The sequence below is a fragment of the Danio rerio genome, chromosome 13 (assembly GCF_052040795.2).
Source record: "Danio rerio strain M-AB ecotype USA chromosome 13, GRCz13ab, whole genome shotgun sequence".
Lineage (NCBI taxonomy): Eukaryota > Metazoa > Chordata > Actinopteri > Cypriniformes > Danionidae > Danio > Danio rerio.
In genome coordinates this window covers 33,113,560-33,132,518 of record NC_141033.1, presented here as the reverse complement: position 1 = coordinate 33,132,518, position 18,959 = coordinate 33,113,560, and the positions used below count along the sequence as shown (strand labels likewise).

The following is an 18,959-nucleotide window of genomic DNA, read 5'->3' as shown; positions in this document are numbered from 1 at the left end:
TCACAGTAAAATTACAGTTTCCCACTTTCGAACAGGGAAAAACACTAACAATTAGGAATGCATGGTTATATGGTGTCATGGCTTTGTATTTAAAAATGTCCTTATAAAGGAAGCCAATGGGGCACAACGGCCACGGAAATAAAGTCAATTTGAACAGTACACAAGGGTTAATGTTTATACAAAAAAAAATAAACTTGATTATTTTGTTACAAAAAAAAATAAAAAATTCAAACAATGCTGTGCTAAATGCACTCCTTGTATGTGCATATACAATGAAATTTCTTTTATGAATTCACAACTTGTGAAACCTTATGCCAAGTTTACACTCATTTTTAGCTCTGATTTTTACTCGTTGACATACACTACTGGTCAAAAGCTTGGGGTCAGTAGGATTTTTAAAATATTTTAAAATAAACTTATCCTGCTCACCAAAGCTGCATTTATTTCATAGTGAAATGTTATTGCACTATAAAATAACTGGAATATAATAATTTATTCCAGTGATTTTAAAGATTAATTTTCAGCTTCATTACTCCAGTCTTCAGAGTCACATGGTTTTTCAGAAATCACTCTAATAATAATATTAATTATTATTATTGGTAATTTTAATAAAATCAATAATTACTGAAGTAAAAATTTATTTTGAAACTACATACAATTAGTAATAAATATTTAATAAATATTTACTATTTATTTTACATGTAATAAATGTTGCCTTGATAAACAGAATTATTTTCTTAAAAAAATAAAATAAAAAAACATGAAAAAAAAAACTCGCCACAAACTTTTGTCCGGTAGTGTACTTTGTGAAAATACCTGAAATCGGAATCAAATTGGTGTTTGTTTACACAAGTGACAGTCAAGCTGTGTGAATGATCAATGATGCTATCTGAGAAAATATATTTGTATCAAATATTACATATTAATATAAAATATTTGGTATGCTAATCATCTTGACCTGTCTGTGATTCAAATTCCTGCCGTGTGAAATAAGTTCTGACCTACAGCCAATCAGAAAGTTTTTTTTTTTTTTTTCATTTTTTATGAGAATAAATAAGCTTTACAAAAACATTAAACTAAACAAAGCAGAAACATTTGTCGTAGCATCTTGGAGAATTTTTTTTGGCCTCCAAATCTCAACTCTGATCTCACGTGTGATCTTGATTGTTTGAGAGCCAAACAAATTGTCAACGACTGTTTCCAGTGTGTATTCTCCTGTCCCTGATCAATCTTGCAGTGTGAAAAACACTGTGATCCACAACTCTGAAAATCACGCAGTGTGAATTTAGCATTAAAGTAAACAAACCACAAGATTTACATGAGCTTCACACGGCTATTCACATTTAAGATACTGTCTTAACACATTTCCTTGTGTCAATATTTGTTTACAGTAAAATGTTAGTTTTATAAAATAGCACACAAATTCCTAACAAACACAAATAAAGATCTGCTTCATGATGTAGTTCTGACACATGTATTCTACAGTAATGTGTAATATTGTGGGAAAAAAAAGCTTCAGTATGCTGTAGTCTTTATGGTTGTATTTAGTGACATCAAAGCATCGTTTACACACTTTGAACGTCTGATATTTGAAACGAGATTCATCATAAAGCTTTGGAAAGTTGATGAAGCAATGCTTCAAAAGCAGCCATCACCAGTGAACACGCTTTCAGTTTCAGCTGGGCTCTGAAAAGCACAGGTCTGAAGACACAGATGTGTATTTTTTCACTCAGCTTAATTACTTGTAATGATTGTAAACATATGAGCGCTGTATGTGAAGGTTAAAACTTGGCAATGAAGCTGGCTTTACTCTCGAAGCCAACTTTAAGTAATTGGTCTACACATTCCAAATCCCTTAAACTTCACTAGAGGGTGGAGGCCCAAATTATATCAAGTTTGTTGCAACAATGCAGACTTAAACAGAACGGGAATGAGAACGTCTCTATAGCAACATTGCAATCGGAGAAGTCAAACAAAGCCGCCGTGAGTTCATACCCCATATGGTTTCATTTAAGAGAAAGCAGTGTTTTCCACAAAGCTTCATAATTTACTTTCATAAGGCATTACTGTGATAAGCTACACCTACACGCCGTCTGAAACGGACCGCTCATTTTCATTTCAGGCTATGTGGATGTCAGTTATAATGGAACACAGCTGACGATCTCCTATTCCCAACTGTCTCTGCAACTATTGTGTTAAACATGTTCGGAGGATTCTTGCTGAATGTTTCACACTGGAGGTGGAGAGGCTTCATAGCCAAACAGGATGTCATATCCTGCTTTGGGGGACAGGAAATCTTGTTGCTGGATAGAGACTAAAAAAAGCTTTTAGGATCATTCTCAGGAAGATTTAAAAAGCCTGCCACGCAACCAGATATACGTACTGCTGAAGTTGTAGCCGACCCTCATCTGGAAAACAGCCTTGAGTCATTAAAAAAAAAAAATGGGCACAGGATGCAAATATCCTGGAAGAAATTCCATATGTCAAAACCAGTTCTGTGTGTAATTTATTTATTTAAAATGCCTCCTGGGGTTTCTCTGGCATCGTTCTTAGAAGGTAAACAATCTCCATATAGCATTTATCCTCATTTCAAAACCAAAAAATGGCTTTAACAGAGTACATTTCCTCAATGCCCAAGGTGTTTGACCCATAAGCAAGGCTTCTTGTGTAGGAGTAAGTTATAACCATACGCACTGAGTCTTTTGCTTACTTAGCAAGCATAAAACATGTTAACGAATCCACAGACTCACACATTTAAATGGCGATAGGTAAGTACTGTAGAAAAAATACATGCGTAAAGACTTTTGGTTCGATTAAAATCAAAAATGTCCTGGGTTACTGGAGTTCTCCACAGTCTGTGATGGCAACCTTCTTCACAGTTCCTCCATCATGCAGGCCATAGGACTCCATCAGAGAGACCGTCTCCATTCCCTCTTTGACCTGTCCAAACACAACATGTTTCCCATCTAGCCTGAAATAAAATGACACAAACATCATTTCAAAGCTTAAGCAAAACCAAGGTAATGATTGAATCTCCTCAGCAGCGTACCATTCTGTTTTTGCAGTGCAGATGAAAAACTGAGAACCATTTGTGTTTGGTCCAGAGTTTGCCATTGACAAAATACCTACATGAAAAAGAGAGAGATAAAAAAAAAAAAATCAGACCACCTTCTGCGTTACTGCATGCTTTTTACAGGCAAATTTGTCACTTTAAATCATTTAATGATATAGAGATTCAGGGAAAATCTAACAATCAACAGTTCCACAATAACAAGCAGAGAAGAAGTTTTACAAAGCAGCAGGAGGTACTGGACCCAACACAACATCTGGGTTGGGTAAGTTACGGCTCTCTACAACAATTACATCCAGTCATGTATTACACAACCCAACACTATTTGCCCATATTCATCTATCAAGACGGTTTGTGGTGTAGGATCTCCCTGGCACCAAAAAAGTGCATTGGGATACGCTGGCTTTTAGAAAGTAGGTCAATTGTTTAAAGATTACAAAATCAGTTCCAGCAATTGAGGGAGCCCTACCGCCACCTTGTGGACTCATTCAGAGCACATGCTCATACAGTTTGTGCACATTTTGACAAATTGTGCTGAATCAGATCCCAGAGGAACTCAATAGATTAGATACTCTGTCAAATGAACTCTCAGATTTTTACAGAAATCAACTTTACCTACATTGAGAGTTTCTAATTAATTATTATTTGTTTTGATAATTTATTATTCATTGCCCATCTGCAACTTATTTCATGGAAAGATCAACATAGCTAAACACATATTACATAATAACAGCAACTTCATTCATCAAAATGGGATTATTAAAAAAAACACACCAGATTTTAGATTAAAAATTTATATATTTAGCTGGTGTTGTTTTGACTTTGAGACTTTATAAAAACATCCATCAAACTACTTTGTATTAAATCCTTGTGTAGAAGTCTTTCAAATTTTATATTTTAACACAGTATGTTTTATGGTGAGTGAGGCTTGACAGTGTTCAAATCCAATTCAGCATCTAGTATATACATTTGGGTCATACCTGGTCTCAAAAACAACATCGATACAACTTTACAATTGGTGGCTTTCACTAGTATGTGCTTGATTTGAAATTTATAATTTGTTACAATGTGTAAATACATGTTCTTACATTGTACTTATGATTGATTAAACCTGCATGTCATTACATATGCAATTAATTTCTGTAATTACATTTTTAATTACACTGTTGACCATCCCTTACACCTTAACCCATACTCAAATCGACCTATACCACCACCTGTCCCACAACACTACCAGTATCCCACCTCAAGAGCACCAGACGTGTTGAACACTCATATAAATATGAACACAGCAAATGAATTGTTTTAATTTATTCGATGCAAGTACATAGTAGTTAAGACCACCTAATATAAAATGGGACCATAACATTTGGAAAGTGTCTTTCATTTAATTTTGCTGTAAACATATTTTTCAATTTTCCATAGAAGCTTACAACTTATTTACAATTTGAGCATTTTACAGAATATTTATCAGCTGAACACCCCAACCTCACACCCAAAAAATTACTTTTGCACAGGAATGAATCAATGCAGGAATGCATAAATATATAAAGCAAACAAACTAAATGTTCCATACAGTGCCAGAAATTAACTTTTAACATTAAGAGGCAATATACAATTAATTCCAGGTGCATTTTCACATACATCAACAGCATTTATGTGGTCTTTTATGGCTGTATTTTAATTGTACCGATCATTTTAACCAACTACTAGAAACTGTTTATAACAAAAACAATTTAAAGCTGAACGTAAATTATAAATTTTTAACACAACAAAAAAATGTAAACCAAAAATGTATGACTATTTTTTGCATCTTAAAAAAAGTGTTTATATTTTTTTGTGCCATTTATGACACATGCCCCCATTTAATCCTGACCCTGAATGGATGGACGGACCGTATTATGGTCTTTTATTATTTATATAATACCCTTTATTATTGTGCCTGCTCATGGGAAGTAGTATACAATAGTGAGTGACATCACCTGCTCCAGTGTGTTTCAGCTTGAAATTCTCATCGTTAAATTTCTTTCCATATATAGACTTTCCACCAGTGCCATTGTGATTAGTGAAATCTCCACCCTGTCAACAGAACATCAGTCAATAAATGGCCTTGGGACCAAACTTTTTACACAAAAACAATAAAAAACTGTAGCAAAATAATAGTCACCTGACACATGAACTCTGGGATGATTCTGTGAAACACTGAACCTTTATATCCAAAACCATGCTCTCCTGTACACAGGGCGCGAAAGTTTGCTGAAAGACAAGAACCATCGTGTATTATTTGTTTATCCTTACGCATTGATGTTTAGTTGTTATATTATATACTTTTTTATTGTTTATTGAATATATTCAGTTGGTTGTATGTTTTGCAAGTTAGGGTTAGGTTCCACAGTATAGTCATTATATTGGATGAAATGCACGTGTTCTTACCAACAGTTTTGGGTACAACATCAGCGAAAAGCTGCAAATAAAATATGAAAACCGGTCTTTAGAATATTTGATGATTAATTAATAAAATAATACTACTAGCAAAAATATTGTAATTCTATACATTTAGTCGTATTTAACATTAAAATGACTGCTAAAAACGATATCATTTATCATGTTACTTTCTGTCATTGGAAGACATGGCAAGAAGAAATGTATTACTATTATAATAAACTAATAAAAAATGTACTTTGTGAATTGATATATTTGTATAATAAATCGACTTTTCGGTCTTTCTTCGTTCATTTATTCTTAGTTAACGTTACTTACAACAAGTATAATAATAAAGCACGACTTGCCTCAATAATAATTCTTCCAATGAACTCGCCGTCAGCTGCAATATCCATAAACACAACAGGGTTCTTTCCTGGTCCTGAAAGCAGCCTGCTCGCAGCGAGTGAGACAGAGCAATATTTCAAACGGCTTTTCATCTGTAACATTCTTGCTGTAGAGTTGAAAACCCATCAACAAATACATGAAAGAAAATAATCAGTGTTCAAGGTTATAACCGCGTTCACCATCGAGCTGTCAACTGTACACAAAAACACGTGACGTGTTCTTCTACGGTTAAAGGCATGAGGTCGTGTAAAACGGTCAAAATGAAGGCAACAGCGGCGCCACGTGGTGTGAGGAGTCAAAAAGAAATTATTTTCATAACTGTAAACAAAACTTGGATAGTCATTTTTTATTATTAAAGGCAAGTATGAAATCGCATTTTATCTAAAAATGATCGCCCCAGAGTTTATTATAGCTTTTTAACAGAGTTTTGTCTCGTCTATGAGCTTAGCAAGGCATCACGTTTGTTTAGGCATTATTTCGTCTTTTATCTCATTATTTATACTCTATAAATATAAGTCTTAATTTAGATGTATATCATAAAAGTCATAACGCCTAAACGTTTGAAACAACAAAAAAAAAAGGGAATTTGACTGTACTTAGGTTGTACCTGACTATAATTTGCCAATATTCGATTCAACCTTTTTTATTTGGACAAAGAAAATTTTCTACTTTTCTTAAAAGATGCGATTTGCTTTCACTCACACTAAAACAATGCTTAAAAACGTTTCCTGAACTTCTAGTCTATTTCGCATGTCAACCCTGCTGAAAAAAACAGCATTGAGTATGCTGGTAAGGTATATGTATTAAAGCTGGTGTGCTGGTCTGGTATGCTGCTTTTAATGCTGGTTCTGGTGGTCTCGATGCTGGTCTTGCTGGTCTCAATGCTGGGCAAAACCAGCATTGAAACCAGCAAGGCAGTATCAAAACATACCTTACCAGCATATGCTGTTTTTTTCACCAGGGAAATGTTATATCCTTCAACAAAAATGATCTACCAAATGAAATTCTAAGTCTTTTTAGTTTTTTTTCTTCTTTTTATTAACATAAATATTCACTCATGTCTCATTGGTTTACTTTTAAAAAAATTTTTTTTTACCTATTTTAATTTGAATTTGCGGATGTTCTTATTTTGTATTTTTTTAAAGAATTATGAAGAAAAATAAACTTTTTTGTAGCTTGAATATTTGGTAAACGTAGTATGTCTAGATTTAATTTACATTTCTCACTACTTGCAACACATTGCTCACATTTGCATACACCAATGGTAGCAAAGTAATTATTTAAATAGACAAAACTACTCAAGGCAGCCAATGTCTCAGAACAAATCTTAGTGAATCAATTCTAAAGTTTAAGTCCAACTTTCTACTACTTTATTTTTCCTCAATGTGTTCTCTTGAGGATGCCTTTTTATTAGTCTGCCAGTGGTTACCAAAGAGTTCTGCTTGCTTTGTCTGTGGTTGTTTTCTTGTAAAACCTGTGGTTTTTGCAGCTATTGAAGCACACACTTAATAAAAGACCAGAAAAACCGCAATCTTGTTTCATCTGAATACATATTTATTAGATAAATATTAGGATGTCACAGCATCTAACTACATACAGTTTTGCAAGACTAAAAATCACAATTAGTTTTTTGTTTTTTTTCTTTCTTCTGACCAGTTTAGAATATGAAATGATTGTACAACAGAATGTACAAGCAAAGACAACTGCAACGTTTGGTGCCAATCACCTCAAGATTGTACCTCATTGTTTTTGTTTTACATTTTCCTGATCGTGATATCAAAATTGTACAAACTCTGGATTTTGGTTACAATCTTTTGGAACCGCTTCTGGCCCCTGTGTCCCTATTGTCCAATTGAATTCCCCCCCAAAGGATTTTCTTCATCATCTTCTGTAGCACCTTATTAAGTACACAAGAAATGGAGCAATACACATAAGCTAAATATTACACAAATGTAAAACAAATGTGTCTTTTTTTTTCTTTTATCTCCCCTCCCCGAATTCCTCAGTCAATGTGGGATGAGTATTTTACAAAAGTGAACAAATGCTTCGAGGTTCCACAGACACTAACAAACACAGATTCATTTTACCCAATTTAGATTCTGATGGGAGGATGCAAGCTTTACAAATTCTAAATACACAATGCACATTCCCCTGGGGAAAATGAATACATTTCTGTTAACGTGTCTCTATTTATCATTTACATATGTACATGCATCCCTAATGTGCCCCTTCCCCCCTTTTCCTTCGACCCTCTCCGAACCCTGAACAAACTCACACACGCTCACACACACACACACACACACACACACACTCACACAGTCCAGTTGGTTCAAGGCTTTGTGTTCCTGCCTCGGTGCCCACTGTCTCCTCAACGACTGTACATGGATAGCACAGTTTAAAGTTCAGTTTATGCCTATTTGTGTCTACAAAGTGGGAACGAGTATGTGGCAGTGCATCTTTGAAAAAGGATATACAAGTGAACAACAGGACAAACGCTATAGAACTTGAACCCACATTTTCCTGCTGGAGTTCCAAGTGTTTCAATTGTCGACGACAAACATCATTTCTTTTGTACATAATTCTACACCAAGAAGAACAGAAGAAAACAAACAAACTAGAAACGTAATATTGCAATTCATACAAAATAACTTAAAACCGATAAACGCATCCCAAACTAATAATCGATAACAATCGTAGCTCTTCGATAGTCTTTGAGAAATCATGGAAATGTCATTATTATAATGTCATAAATACTGAGAAACTATTTGCCAGGGTCATTTTGATTTAAAAGCAAAGAAAATACAGAAAAAATAAACATTTTGTGAAAATCGACTGATCTGCTGTTATAAAAGGACTCACAGAGCACTGATTGATGCATCAATGGGTGTTGTTGAGATAGCTTAATCATGTAAATGAATTAAAAAGTACAATCTATAAATACAGTATAGAAGACATCCTAAAAACACTTTCTTCATTGTTTGCTGTAGAATTACCGTGTAAACAAAATGATAAAAGTGGGACAAATTACACATTTCAATCTAATTCAATTGGGAAATGGTCTCTTTAAAACCGCTTTGGGCCACCTTCTCAAATCAGGGTGCATAACTTTGGTAATCTATGGACATCTTGAGAATAAAATGTACATATTTTGTACAAAGAAAACACAATTATATGAACAATATATTGTGCATTATAAAATAAAACGTTACCATGACAGTTCATGAATAAAAGGCTGAATTAAAACGAGAACTAAAATAAAAGGAGATTGGCAACTGAGTGTTTTAACATCATATGCAGTTTGTGGGGTGCAAACGGTACACTGAGAGCCTAAATTGACCAAGCCTCATGCATGACAGAGAAGACGAGATGACACAAAACTGACTGACTACCCTTCCAAAAGCCAACTGCTTTCTTCTTTTACTGCGACCGCCAATGTGGAGAGTCCAATCTGTCGGAAGATGTTGTGGATACAGAAACGTTTGCGATCCTGTCTCGAGAAGGAAACATGACACATATGTCTGAAAGTGCTGGACATATGAATCGCATCGTCCTGCGGCGTGAGCGACTTTTCGCAGGACTCCCATCGCTAGTCTCTGGGATGGGAGGATTAAAATGGTTCCTGTGGTCGAGAGGTGAGCTTTTCTTCCCTTTTGTTGTCTCCTTTACAAGCTTCTAGGTGCAGTTTGACGCATTCTCTTGTGCTTTTTTTTTGTTTGTTTTTTTTTTTTGTATATGATGGAGATGGACAGACGAACAGTGTGGACATCCAGCGGACGAGGATTTGGGAAGCCGTGGTGGTAAGAGCTTGGAAGAACAGACCTTCAAGAGATTGCGGACACACAGAGGCCGGTACAGGAAGAAATATATATATTTATATATTTATATATCTGCTTTCTATTCAGGTCTTCTTTTCACAAAAGGAAAAAAATCTGAATTAAAAATGCTACAATACTTTCCTAGTGAGCGCACACGCAGTTCTGTGTGACGCATTCGTATGAACTGATTATAGCTGCACATGTATTTCCAATAGTATTGAAAGATATCACTTTAGTGCCAACCAACATGGCTGCCATATAAGCGTGGAAAAGGTTGCTTGTAAAAGAGTGAGATTATTTACACGAGGAAGAGGCAAAAGGATGGCTGTTTCCTGTTTGCAAAGTACAGAGTCAGTCTTCAGGTGCCTCTCCGTTCCTGACAGCCAAACTATCCAAGGGCCTGTGGGAAAAGGCCGACTAGAGGAAGTCAGTTGTTCTCAAAGAGGGAAAGCAGATCGTCGTTGCTGCTGCTCGGAAGGTCTGGAGGGTCTAAGTATGACAGCAGCTCGTCTGGGTTCGCCAGTTCTGGAAGAAGCTGCGGAGGATAGGACAGACAGATGTTTAGCATCTAGAAAACTCACAAGAGTAGGGATATGTTGGGTTCAATGTAAGTTGAGCTCATACAACAGTATTATGCCACAAATAAAGATACTTTAGACTCCTCATTGTAATCAAGATTATAGTTAGAATGGATGAGGGACAACTACTTTTTATGCATCTAATAACTGTCCACATTAAACCTGTCAAAGGCTTGGTGTTATTTAAGCTGTAAAGATGTTTAAATATTCATTTAAACAGTTGTTTTAGGGTTTGTTCACATAAAAACAAATGTGCTGTCATGATTTACTCACTCTCAGGTTGCTCCAAACCCATAAGACTTTAATCATTGGAACATGATGAGTGATTTTTGTCCCTCTACTTCAAGCCTATTCTCTAAATAAAAGGACACTTAAAATGCTTGTCAAAGCAGGAATAAAACTGGGGTCACATGGGAGTGTTAGAGGGTCCGGTAGGACTTTATAATAACTACACACTATTAATCATTTAATAAGCATTAACAAATAGTGAATACATTATCTGTTAAGCATTTTCAGACGTTAATAAGTTGTTTAGAAGTTTAGCTACAAATGCTGTATTCTAGACTCAAAAGCACATTTAAAAGGTGTTTAATGACTGTAAGTTCATACATTGCTAATGATTATTTTGTCATTACGTATTGCAGTATTTACAAACTAGTTATTTAAAAATAGTTGGTGCTATTTTAAGATCATTCAGAATGAGTAAGTAAATGATTAATAAACTATTTAAATTAACATTCATACATCTTATTATTCAGGCATATAATAATGGTTATTTGTATGTTAATGCTTTATTAAGCCAACTTCATCCAGTTTTGTGACCTAATCTAAAGTGAGGACTATATATGCTTTATAAATCCCTCATATGGTAAGAGACAATTAAAGGCTCAGTTATATTCTAAACAGGAAAGAAGAAAATAAATTAGTTTATTAATTTCTAATCATTTGAAGATACACAAATGAAACTATTAATTGAAAATAAATCTTTGCAATATTAACTACAAATAAAGTTACAGTACAGTTTAAACTTTGCTAAATAACTTTAAAACGCTGTATCATAATATCTTGTTAAATTATTATATACTTGTTGTTTTATCCAATTTTATTCAATTGCAATTAATCCTAATTGTATTTTGACACTCCTGTTATTGGGCAATGTTTAAAGTTTACCATCATCTTTTTTTAGATAAGATTGTTAACATTTATTGTTAATTTAATACTGAGCCTTTAATTGTCATTTATCAGGCAGCATAAATAGTCCTCACTTTAGATTAGGTCACAAAACTGGATGAAGTTAAGTCAATAAAGCACTTACTAACATACATAATAACCATTACCATATGCCTGAATAATAAAATAAATAAATGCTGATTTGAATCGTTTATTAATCATTAACAAACTCATTCTGAACGATTCTAAGTCACCAACTACTCTTAAATACAAATGGTTTGTAAATACTGCAAAACTTCATTTAATAATGAACAATTAACAAGTGATAAAGTATAAAAACACAATCATCAAGTTAAGTATACAGCATTTGTAGCTGTGCTTAAAAACTGCTTACTAACGTCTATTAATATAAAGTTAATGCTTAACAAATAATAAATTAACTATATGCTAATGTTAAATAATTATTCATAGTGTGTAATAAAGTGTTACCATAAAAAGCAATAATGCAACAAATGGCATTTGGAACCATATACAGTAGATACTTTGTACATTTTGATAGGGATCTCTCATGGAATGGTCATATTTGGGGGTCTGCTGCATCTAAAAGATTGAACTCCCATGTGGTAAAGCATCATAAAATAAATCGATATGAATCCACGTCAAATCAAGTCTCTGGAAGAAAAACAATCATTGGTATCACTTTATTTTGATGGTCCCTTTAACACATTTTGTTGAATTTAAGTTACACTGCATTTAGATGTCAACTAATTCTGAAATAGATTATACTGTAAGTAGACTGTTAGATTAGGGTTGGGATTATTGTAAGTTGACATGTACTTGCAAAGTTTCTTATAGCCAGTTAAATGTCTGTTGAAGGAGCAATATCAGCAGATATTAAGCTCCCAGTCTTTTAATACTCAAATCAGAAGTGATTGGCATATTGTTGCAATGCAACTTTTAGTCAACAAACTGTGCAATAAGGACCATCAAAATAAAGTGTTACCCAATCATTTTATATGATGATCAAATCTTATTGCATCCATGAACATATGTGAGCACAAAATCTCATTGTTTGATGAGAAAGCCCAAATGTGCTGATGTCACGAGTATTAACCTCATTGATTTTTAATGATGAAACCCTGCTTGATGGTTAAACTGCATATCTTTAGAATATGTGGATGAAATCGCTTAATACATTCTGATGTTTTGAAGTGCCAGAGTTTTCAACAGATTTTCAATGGTGCGACAGAAATCTTTCAGATTTTATTACAAAATTTATGTGTGTTTCAAAGATGATGACAATTTTCATTTTGGGGTGAACTTTGAAGTTGTCAAAGCTGGACATCCCATATAACCCTAGATATAACTTTACAAAGTGAAAGTTAAATTGTTTTGTGGTAGTCAACATTGTGCTAAATATGCTTCCACCACCTTTGCTATATCTGGAACATTCCTTAAATCAGAATATCTAGGAAACACGTAGAGCTTTGAATCATGAGGAAAGCGAGACGCTCGCATGATTGAGCAAGAAATGTTAGTAGCGCGTGATCCAGAAACCATACTCACGTCCAGAGAAGGCTCAGGCATGTCTGCGGGCCCCTGTCCACCAGGCTGGCCATCGGCGGAGGGGTTGAAGCTCATGTCGGGATGCGGGTGAGTGTTTTGGCTGGGCTGCTGTTGGGACGGGGGCTGGCGAGGGGGCTGGGATGATGGGGGGCCGCTGTGATGCAATGGCTGAGCTGATTGGCTGTTGGGGTGGGGGGACGCGTGCATGCCTGGCTGCATGGAAGCATGGGATTGATCAGCGCTCACAGGATGAGGCATCTGCGAAGGGAGGACAGAGGAGCGGTAAGGTGGAGCTCTACTGCTGAGGGAGATCAAGTGACAGGCAACACACACACAGCGGGACGAGTGCCATGCAGATGATTCCACAGCACTCACACACACACACACACACCCACACACCCTCAGAGGATTTCATAATTGTTTATATACTTTCTTTTTAACCTAGCCAGGGGATTGTCAGACTTTTTCAAATGTTTTTTCCCTTTTATTGATGAACACATTTCCTGTTAAAGTGGTTAATTCGTATGAACTTGAAAAATCTTTGTACATTTTAGTATGATTTGTTCATCTCACAACGACGGTTGGCTTTAGTGTTGGGCTTTTAGAAATCACACATTTTCATTAGGTCGAATCAAATCAAGATCTTGATTAATTGAACATTTTAACTCTATCATGATTAATGTACGATTATTATTTTTTTGTTTAATTTATGTTTTTGTCCCCATAGTTTACTGACAAATTTTCTTCTGTAAATCTGCTCACATATTACAAGTGAGAGATTTTTAAACGTAGGGTGCATTACTTGATTTTAAAATAACTGAAGTAAACACACACTATCTACTATCTATGAATATTTATTAAACATTTTTATTTATTTACATTATTCATTTATTTAACATCAAACAGTTTGCATGTTCTTCTTGTGTTCATGTGGGTTTCCATCGAGTGATTCAGTTTCCCCCACTATCCAAAGACATGCCCTATAGGTGAATTGGTAAGCTAAATTGTGAGTAGTAAATGTGTGTGAATGAGGTGTATGGGTGTTATTGGTGATGGGTTACAGCTGGAAGGGCATCCGCTGCGTAAAACATATGCTGGATAAGTTGGCGGTTGATTCCGTTGTGGCAACCCTTGATCAATAAAGGGACTGAGCCGAAAAGAATGAATGTATAAATTAATAATAAGAATAAATCATAATATAATAAGTATAATTCAGCCTTAACAGAGCAGGGTCACATGACTCCACACATGGTAGGGAAAGTAATTGAAAAAAATGACCTGGAAAATTTGATTATAGTTTCTGAATGTTGATTTTGACTACTTTGATTAATTATCCAGCCCTAATTTTTATCCCAACTAAAAGATGAATTTATACGAATTAGCCACTTTCGTTTAACAATATGGAAAACATATTTTACATGAGAATATAAATTGTTTCCTAATGAGATAGGCCTGATTATGCAGAGCTCAAAAATATTGTGAGATAGGAAATGTGTGTACAACTATTAATAAAAAACATTCTCCAGTAAGCCAACTGGAGCCTTTAAATATTTCTGTGGATAATGCGAGCCCCTGGTGTCAAAGAAAATCGAGAAACATTGTATAATCAGATATGTATGTGCTACACATTATTGCTAATGTGTTTTTAACAGTAAAATTAACTATTCATTTATGGGTTTTATTGCTTTTCAGGTTTCAAATAACAACAAAAAAACATTACCTTAAGCAGCTGTAACCAACATAATGGAAACAAACCCTATAATATTATCTTTTTGTGCATTTTCTTGCACAGAATGAAAAAATGGGACTTTTTCTGCATAATAATTCTAAATTTGAGCCAGCTTTGTAGCAAACTAAGATCCCAGCTACTTTTCTTTTATTAGTCCTGTAATTAATCATAAATTATTGTAGTAAAGTTAGTTTTGTATAAACTAAAATATTTTAGGAATACTCTGAACTTGCATTATATTGTTACATATTTTATATTTTACTTATTTATGTTTATATGTAATTATATTTATTTCATTAAAATGCCATCATTCTGTAAATCTTTTTTTTTTTAAAAGCACTGGTATCGTTTTAAAACTATCCACTTGTTAACTCATGACGTATTGATGACGTATGGAATACTGTTTCCGGGTCCAAGCCACTACTCATTTGACTTGAGAAAATATTTGTTTATGGTCACTTTTATAGCCCGATCACACATTAAAGTTAATTTGATATAAAATCATCCTGTTCACCACAGTCTCTGGACTTGCTGCATCACGAATACCAAATTTTAAACAATTTATAAAAAATGAATCACTTTCTGGCTCTCTGATATTAGGCATGTATATATATATATAATGCGATCATGATTTTCAAAAGTAATAAATCGCTTTGTAAATGTTTGTTATTACAAATTTGTTATTATTAAGTCTCCCCATACAGTTTGATAGAGTGATTTAACCTGGAAGCTGTTTCGCGTGGACACACTTAACAAGCAGATAGCTTTGCTACTGGAATCATAAATGCAAACAAATGACACCCAACCCAAGTCGAATATTGATGCTTGTTGCTTGATGTGACCTACCGTATCAGGCATGCCATGGGCGAGGGGCTTGTCGGGACCCATGAGGCTGTTGGGCACGTCTGGTGGATGTGAGAGCTGGGGTCCGTGCATGAAGTCATTCATGGGAGCTCCGCCACCAGAGTTACTGTGGGGAAAGTCAAAGTTTCCATGGCCCTGGTAACTATTGCCTGATGCACAAAACAGAGAAACAGCAATGAGGAGCGATGACCTCAGCAATGCAGAGACAAAGAGATTTAGACAGCTTGGACGGCAAATCAGCCCATTAAAAGCTCACAAGCATTAAGCTCTTCTGACTGTTCTTATGACTGCAGAGGAAAAAATTAAACGTGCTTGAACAAAGGAGCTTGTAAAACACTAAGGAGTATTTTATAAGGCAGGCAAAGAAGAAAGAGCACTGATTGGGAGCTGACCTCTACCTTGGCCCCCATATTCTCCATTGTTTCCTCCATGCTGTGGGGGGAGTGGGGTGTAGGGCGAAGGGCCGGGACCCAGCTGGGCGATCATATCCATCACATTAGGCATGATCATTTGACTGGGACTCATGGTTTTGAAACGTTTGGCCAGAGGGCCATCTGGGTCCTCCTTTATATGAATGTCCGACTTTATGGGAACCGGCCTCCAACTACACGTAGGATCGATGTTGACCTCTTCAAACTCCGAACTGCAAGAATGGGACAACATTTATGACTGTGAATTTCAGGATGCTTATGATTGAACAATCATGTCTCGCGTGCATTTTTATAGATCTCGCAAAAACAAAATTGCGTGAATAATAAACTTACTTTTGAATGGCATTGAGAATTCCCCACATGTACTGATCCACCTCCAGGCCTTCCAATAACGCTGTTTTACTGGGGACAGACAGAAACGTATAAAACAGACGGCCAAGATGAACATCGAATCACATTTATTCGGCTGCACAACACAATTCTGGTTGTAGTTTGCCACGTACTTGCATACAGGACATCGCCACGTTCCTCTCTCACAGTTCAGCTGCAGATACGACTCCAAGTCAAAGCACTGCAGCAGAAAATGACCTCAAATGTTAATAAAACTTAATGCAAAGTAACAGATATAGAAATCAGACATAAAAATATTTTATATAAATTAAAATCATATTAAACGCACATAAACTGTTAACTTTAATGTTTAGAATAATAAATACAGGTCAACTAAAGCAGGGGTTCCCAAACTTTTCAGCCTTTGACCCCCAAAATAACAATACCAGTGACTTGCGACCACCAATATCCTCTGAGGTGGTTATACTGTAAGTATAGAAACCTTGTATGCAATGGTGCACACACACCAATAGGCCCAAGTCTATTCTTTGTTTAATTTTTTATGTATGTGAGTGCTGTAAATGTGCCAAAAAGTTTAACCTGGTGCCAAAAAATCAATCTGCTTCATCTGACACTATTTCTGCATCTTTAATATTATATAATCACCCCAAGGGTCACAAGCCAATAGAAAAAAAAGAAAGTAGAATCATTATTAATTAATTTAATTAATTAGATTTTTTTGGAATCATCAAGCGACCCCCCCTTCATTGTTCTATGACCCCCACTTTGGGAACCACTGAACTAGTTCCAACATAATTTGCCATAATAAACATACAGTATATAGGCGAAAATTAAACTATAGAAATATAAAAAAGAATATAGAATCATATAAACAGGTAAATGCAATTAAATTATTTAAAAACAAACTAACACATTACAATCTAATACACCATGGTCATATAGGATTTGGTAATTATTACAATCTTAAACCACACAAATTTTTAATCAATCTTTCACATATAAAAGTTCATATTTGTTTATATTCTTATGTGATTAATATTATTTGATTAATATACTAATATTTAAACATTTGAATTCTGTCATCCTTTACTCATCTTTTACTTGTTCCTATACCCAGTTTCAAGAGGTTACACTAAGCTGATGATTGTTTATAAAGCATGTGTTTGCCATGCTGTCCCAAGAGAGAGCCATGAGCTCATAAGGTCCTCGAGCTCATGGCTTCCTGCTGTTTGCAGGACGAGAGGGGAGTTTGAGCTCAGGTAGCTCTCGAGAACTCCCCTGCTCACTTATGTTGCATGTCTTTGGATTGTGGGAGGAAACAGAACCTGGGGGAAACCCATGCAAGCGCAGGGAGAACATGTAAACTCCACACAGAACTGGCATCAATTGGCCGGTTAGGTACTTGAACCAGTGACATTCTTGCTTTGAGGCAACAGTACTATCCACTGGGCTGCCGTGCCACCCAATTAAGGAAAAAGGAGGAAGAGGGGTGGATTCTTTAAGACAAAATGTGCATCCCAAATCGCATACTTATGCACTATTGTACACCATTTTGTAGTATAAAGATTGTAAGTAGTGCGTCCACAGTGAAAACTCTAAAAATAATAAGTGTACTTTTATTACCTGGATGATGCACTCATTCAACAGGTAAAATGAAGTGTGTAATGATGGACACTTCACGCACTCAACGACTGCAGTTTTGCTCACGTAGCGGAAGGGGCGGAGCTATTGGGCGCACATGTTGTATAACTTTATTTATCTTGGATTGAGAAAGCAAAATTCTCCTACGAGAGTGACTATAGCCCCTCCCGATGGTGAATGCGGTTCTACTCATTGCAGGTATTACTTGATAGTTTTGTCATTTATTTCACTGATTTGGCAACCGGCAAATGTCATCAGGGTAACGGTTTAAGTTTCCGCTTAGTAAAAAAACATTAGTGCTCCATTTGGGACGACACTATGTACTATGCTGTTGAGTGTGTAAGTGTATAAGTACATAGTGCATGAGTGCATAGTGTATGGTTAGGGACACAGCTAAAGATGACTGAGCTAAGAAACTCTAGTTATTTATAGTGAGCTAAAAGTAATCTGATTGGTGAATCATGTGTTAGCTAATGCGGGACCAGCTGTGGTCAATCATAAGCATGTGATCCTCTGAAATAAGTTTATAAATAAACTTCCCTTATTTTTTTCAGTGATTGAACACGGAGGATGTTTTGAAGTAAAAAACTGTAACAAATGACCTCCATACTATTTGTTTATCTTATAATTGACTTTAATGGTTACAGGGTTTCAGCTTTCTTCAAAATATCTTCCTTTGTGTTCAACAGAAGAAAGAAACACAGAAAAAAAAAGTTTGTAACCACTTGAGGGTGAGCAAAAAGTAAGTACATTTTCATTTTTTGCATAAATATGACAAAAAAAGATTGGACAACTTTTAATAACTTATTAATAAATTCTATAATAATCTTTTTTAACCTTCATATGAGCATATACCGTCATAAGTCAAATAACTGAAAACATACAAATATGCCTTTGAATGATCCAAAAAAGCCT

The 18,959-nt window shown here is 35.3% G+C and overlaps 2 protein-coding genes across 14 annotated transcripts in view; both read right to left on the bottom strand.

The window, feature by feature from the left end:
• Window positions 1-2,493: 2,493 nt before the first annotated feature.
• Window positions 2,494-6,094, bottom strand: ppifa (peptidylprolyl isomerase Fa). Its single transcript, NM_001004626.1, is given in 6 exon segments — window positions 2,494-2,971; window positions 3,050-3,125; window positions 5,053-5,149; window positions 5,238-5,326; window positions 5,504-5,534; window positions 5,860-6,094. Coding segments are annotated over 6 exon segments (570 nt in total). The 5' UTR covers window positions 6,001-6,094; the 3' UTR covers window positions 2,494-2,835.
• Window positions 6,095-7,430: 1,336 nt separating this feature from the next.
• Window positions 7,431-18,959, bottom strand: part of zmiz1a (zinc finger, MIZ-type containing 1a) — a 249,704-nt gene continuing 238,175 nt past the window's right edge. For 6 of the 13 annotated variants that reach the window (XM_087278069.1, XM_087278071.1, XM_087278075.1 and 3 more), the window contains 6 exons: window positions 16,556-16,623; window positions 16,386-16,454; window positions 16,014-16,264; window positions 15,604-15,770; window positions 13,029-13,286; window positions 7,431-10,249 (listed from right to left, as the gene is read on the bottom strand). In XM_087278069.1, the coding sequence (XP_087134195.1) occupies window positions 10,142-10,249; window positions 13,029-13,286; window positions 15,604-15,770; window positions 16,014-16,264; window positions 16,386-16,454; window positions 16,556-16,623 (921 nt within the window). In that variant the 3' untranslated portion in view covers window positions 7,431-10,141. 13 annotated transcript variants of the gene reach the window in all.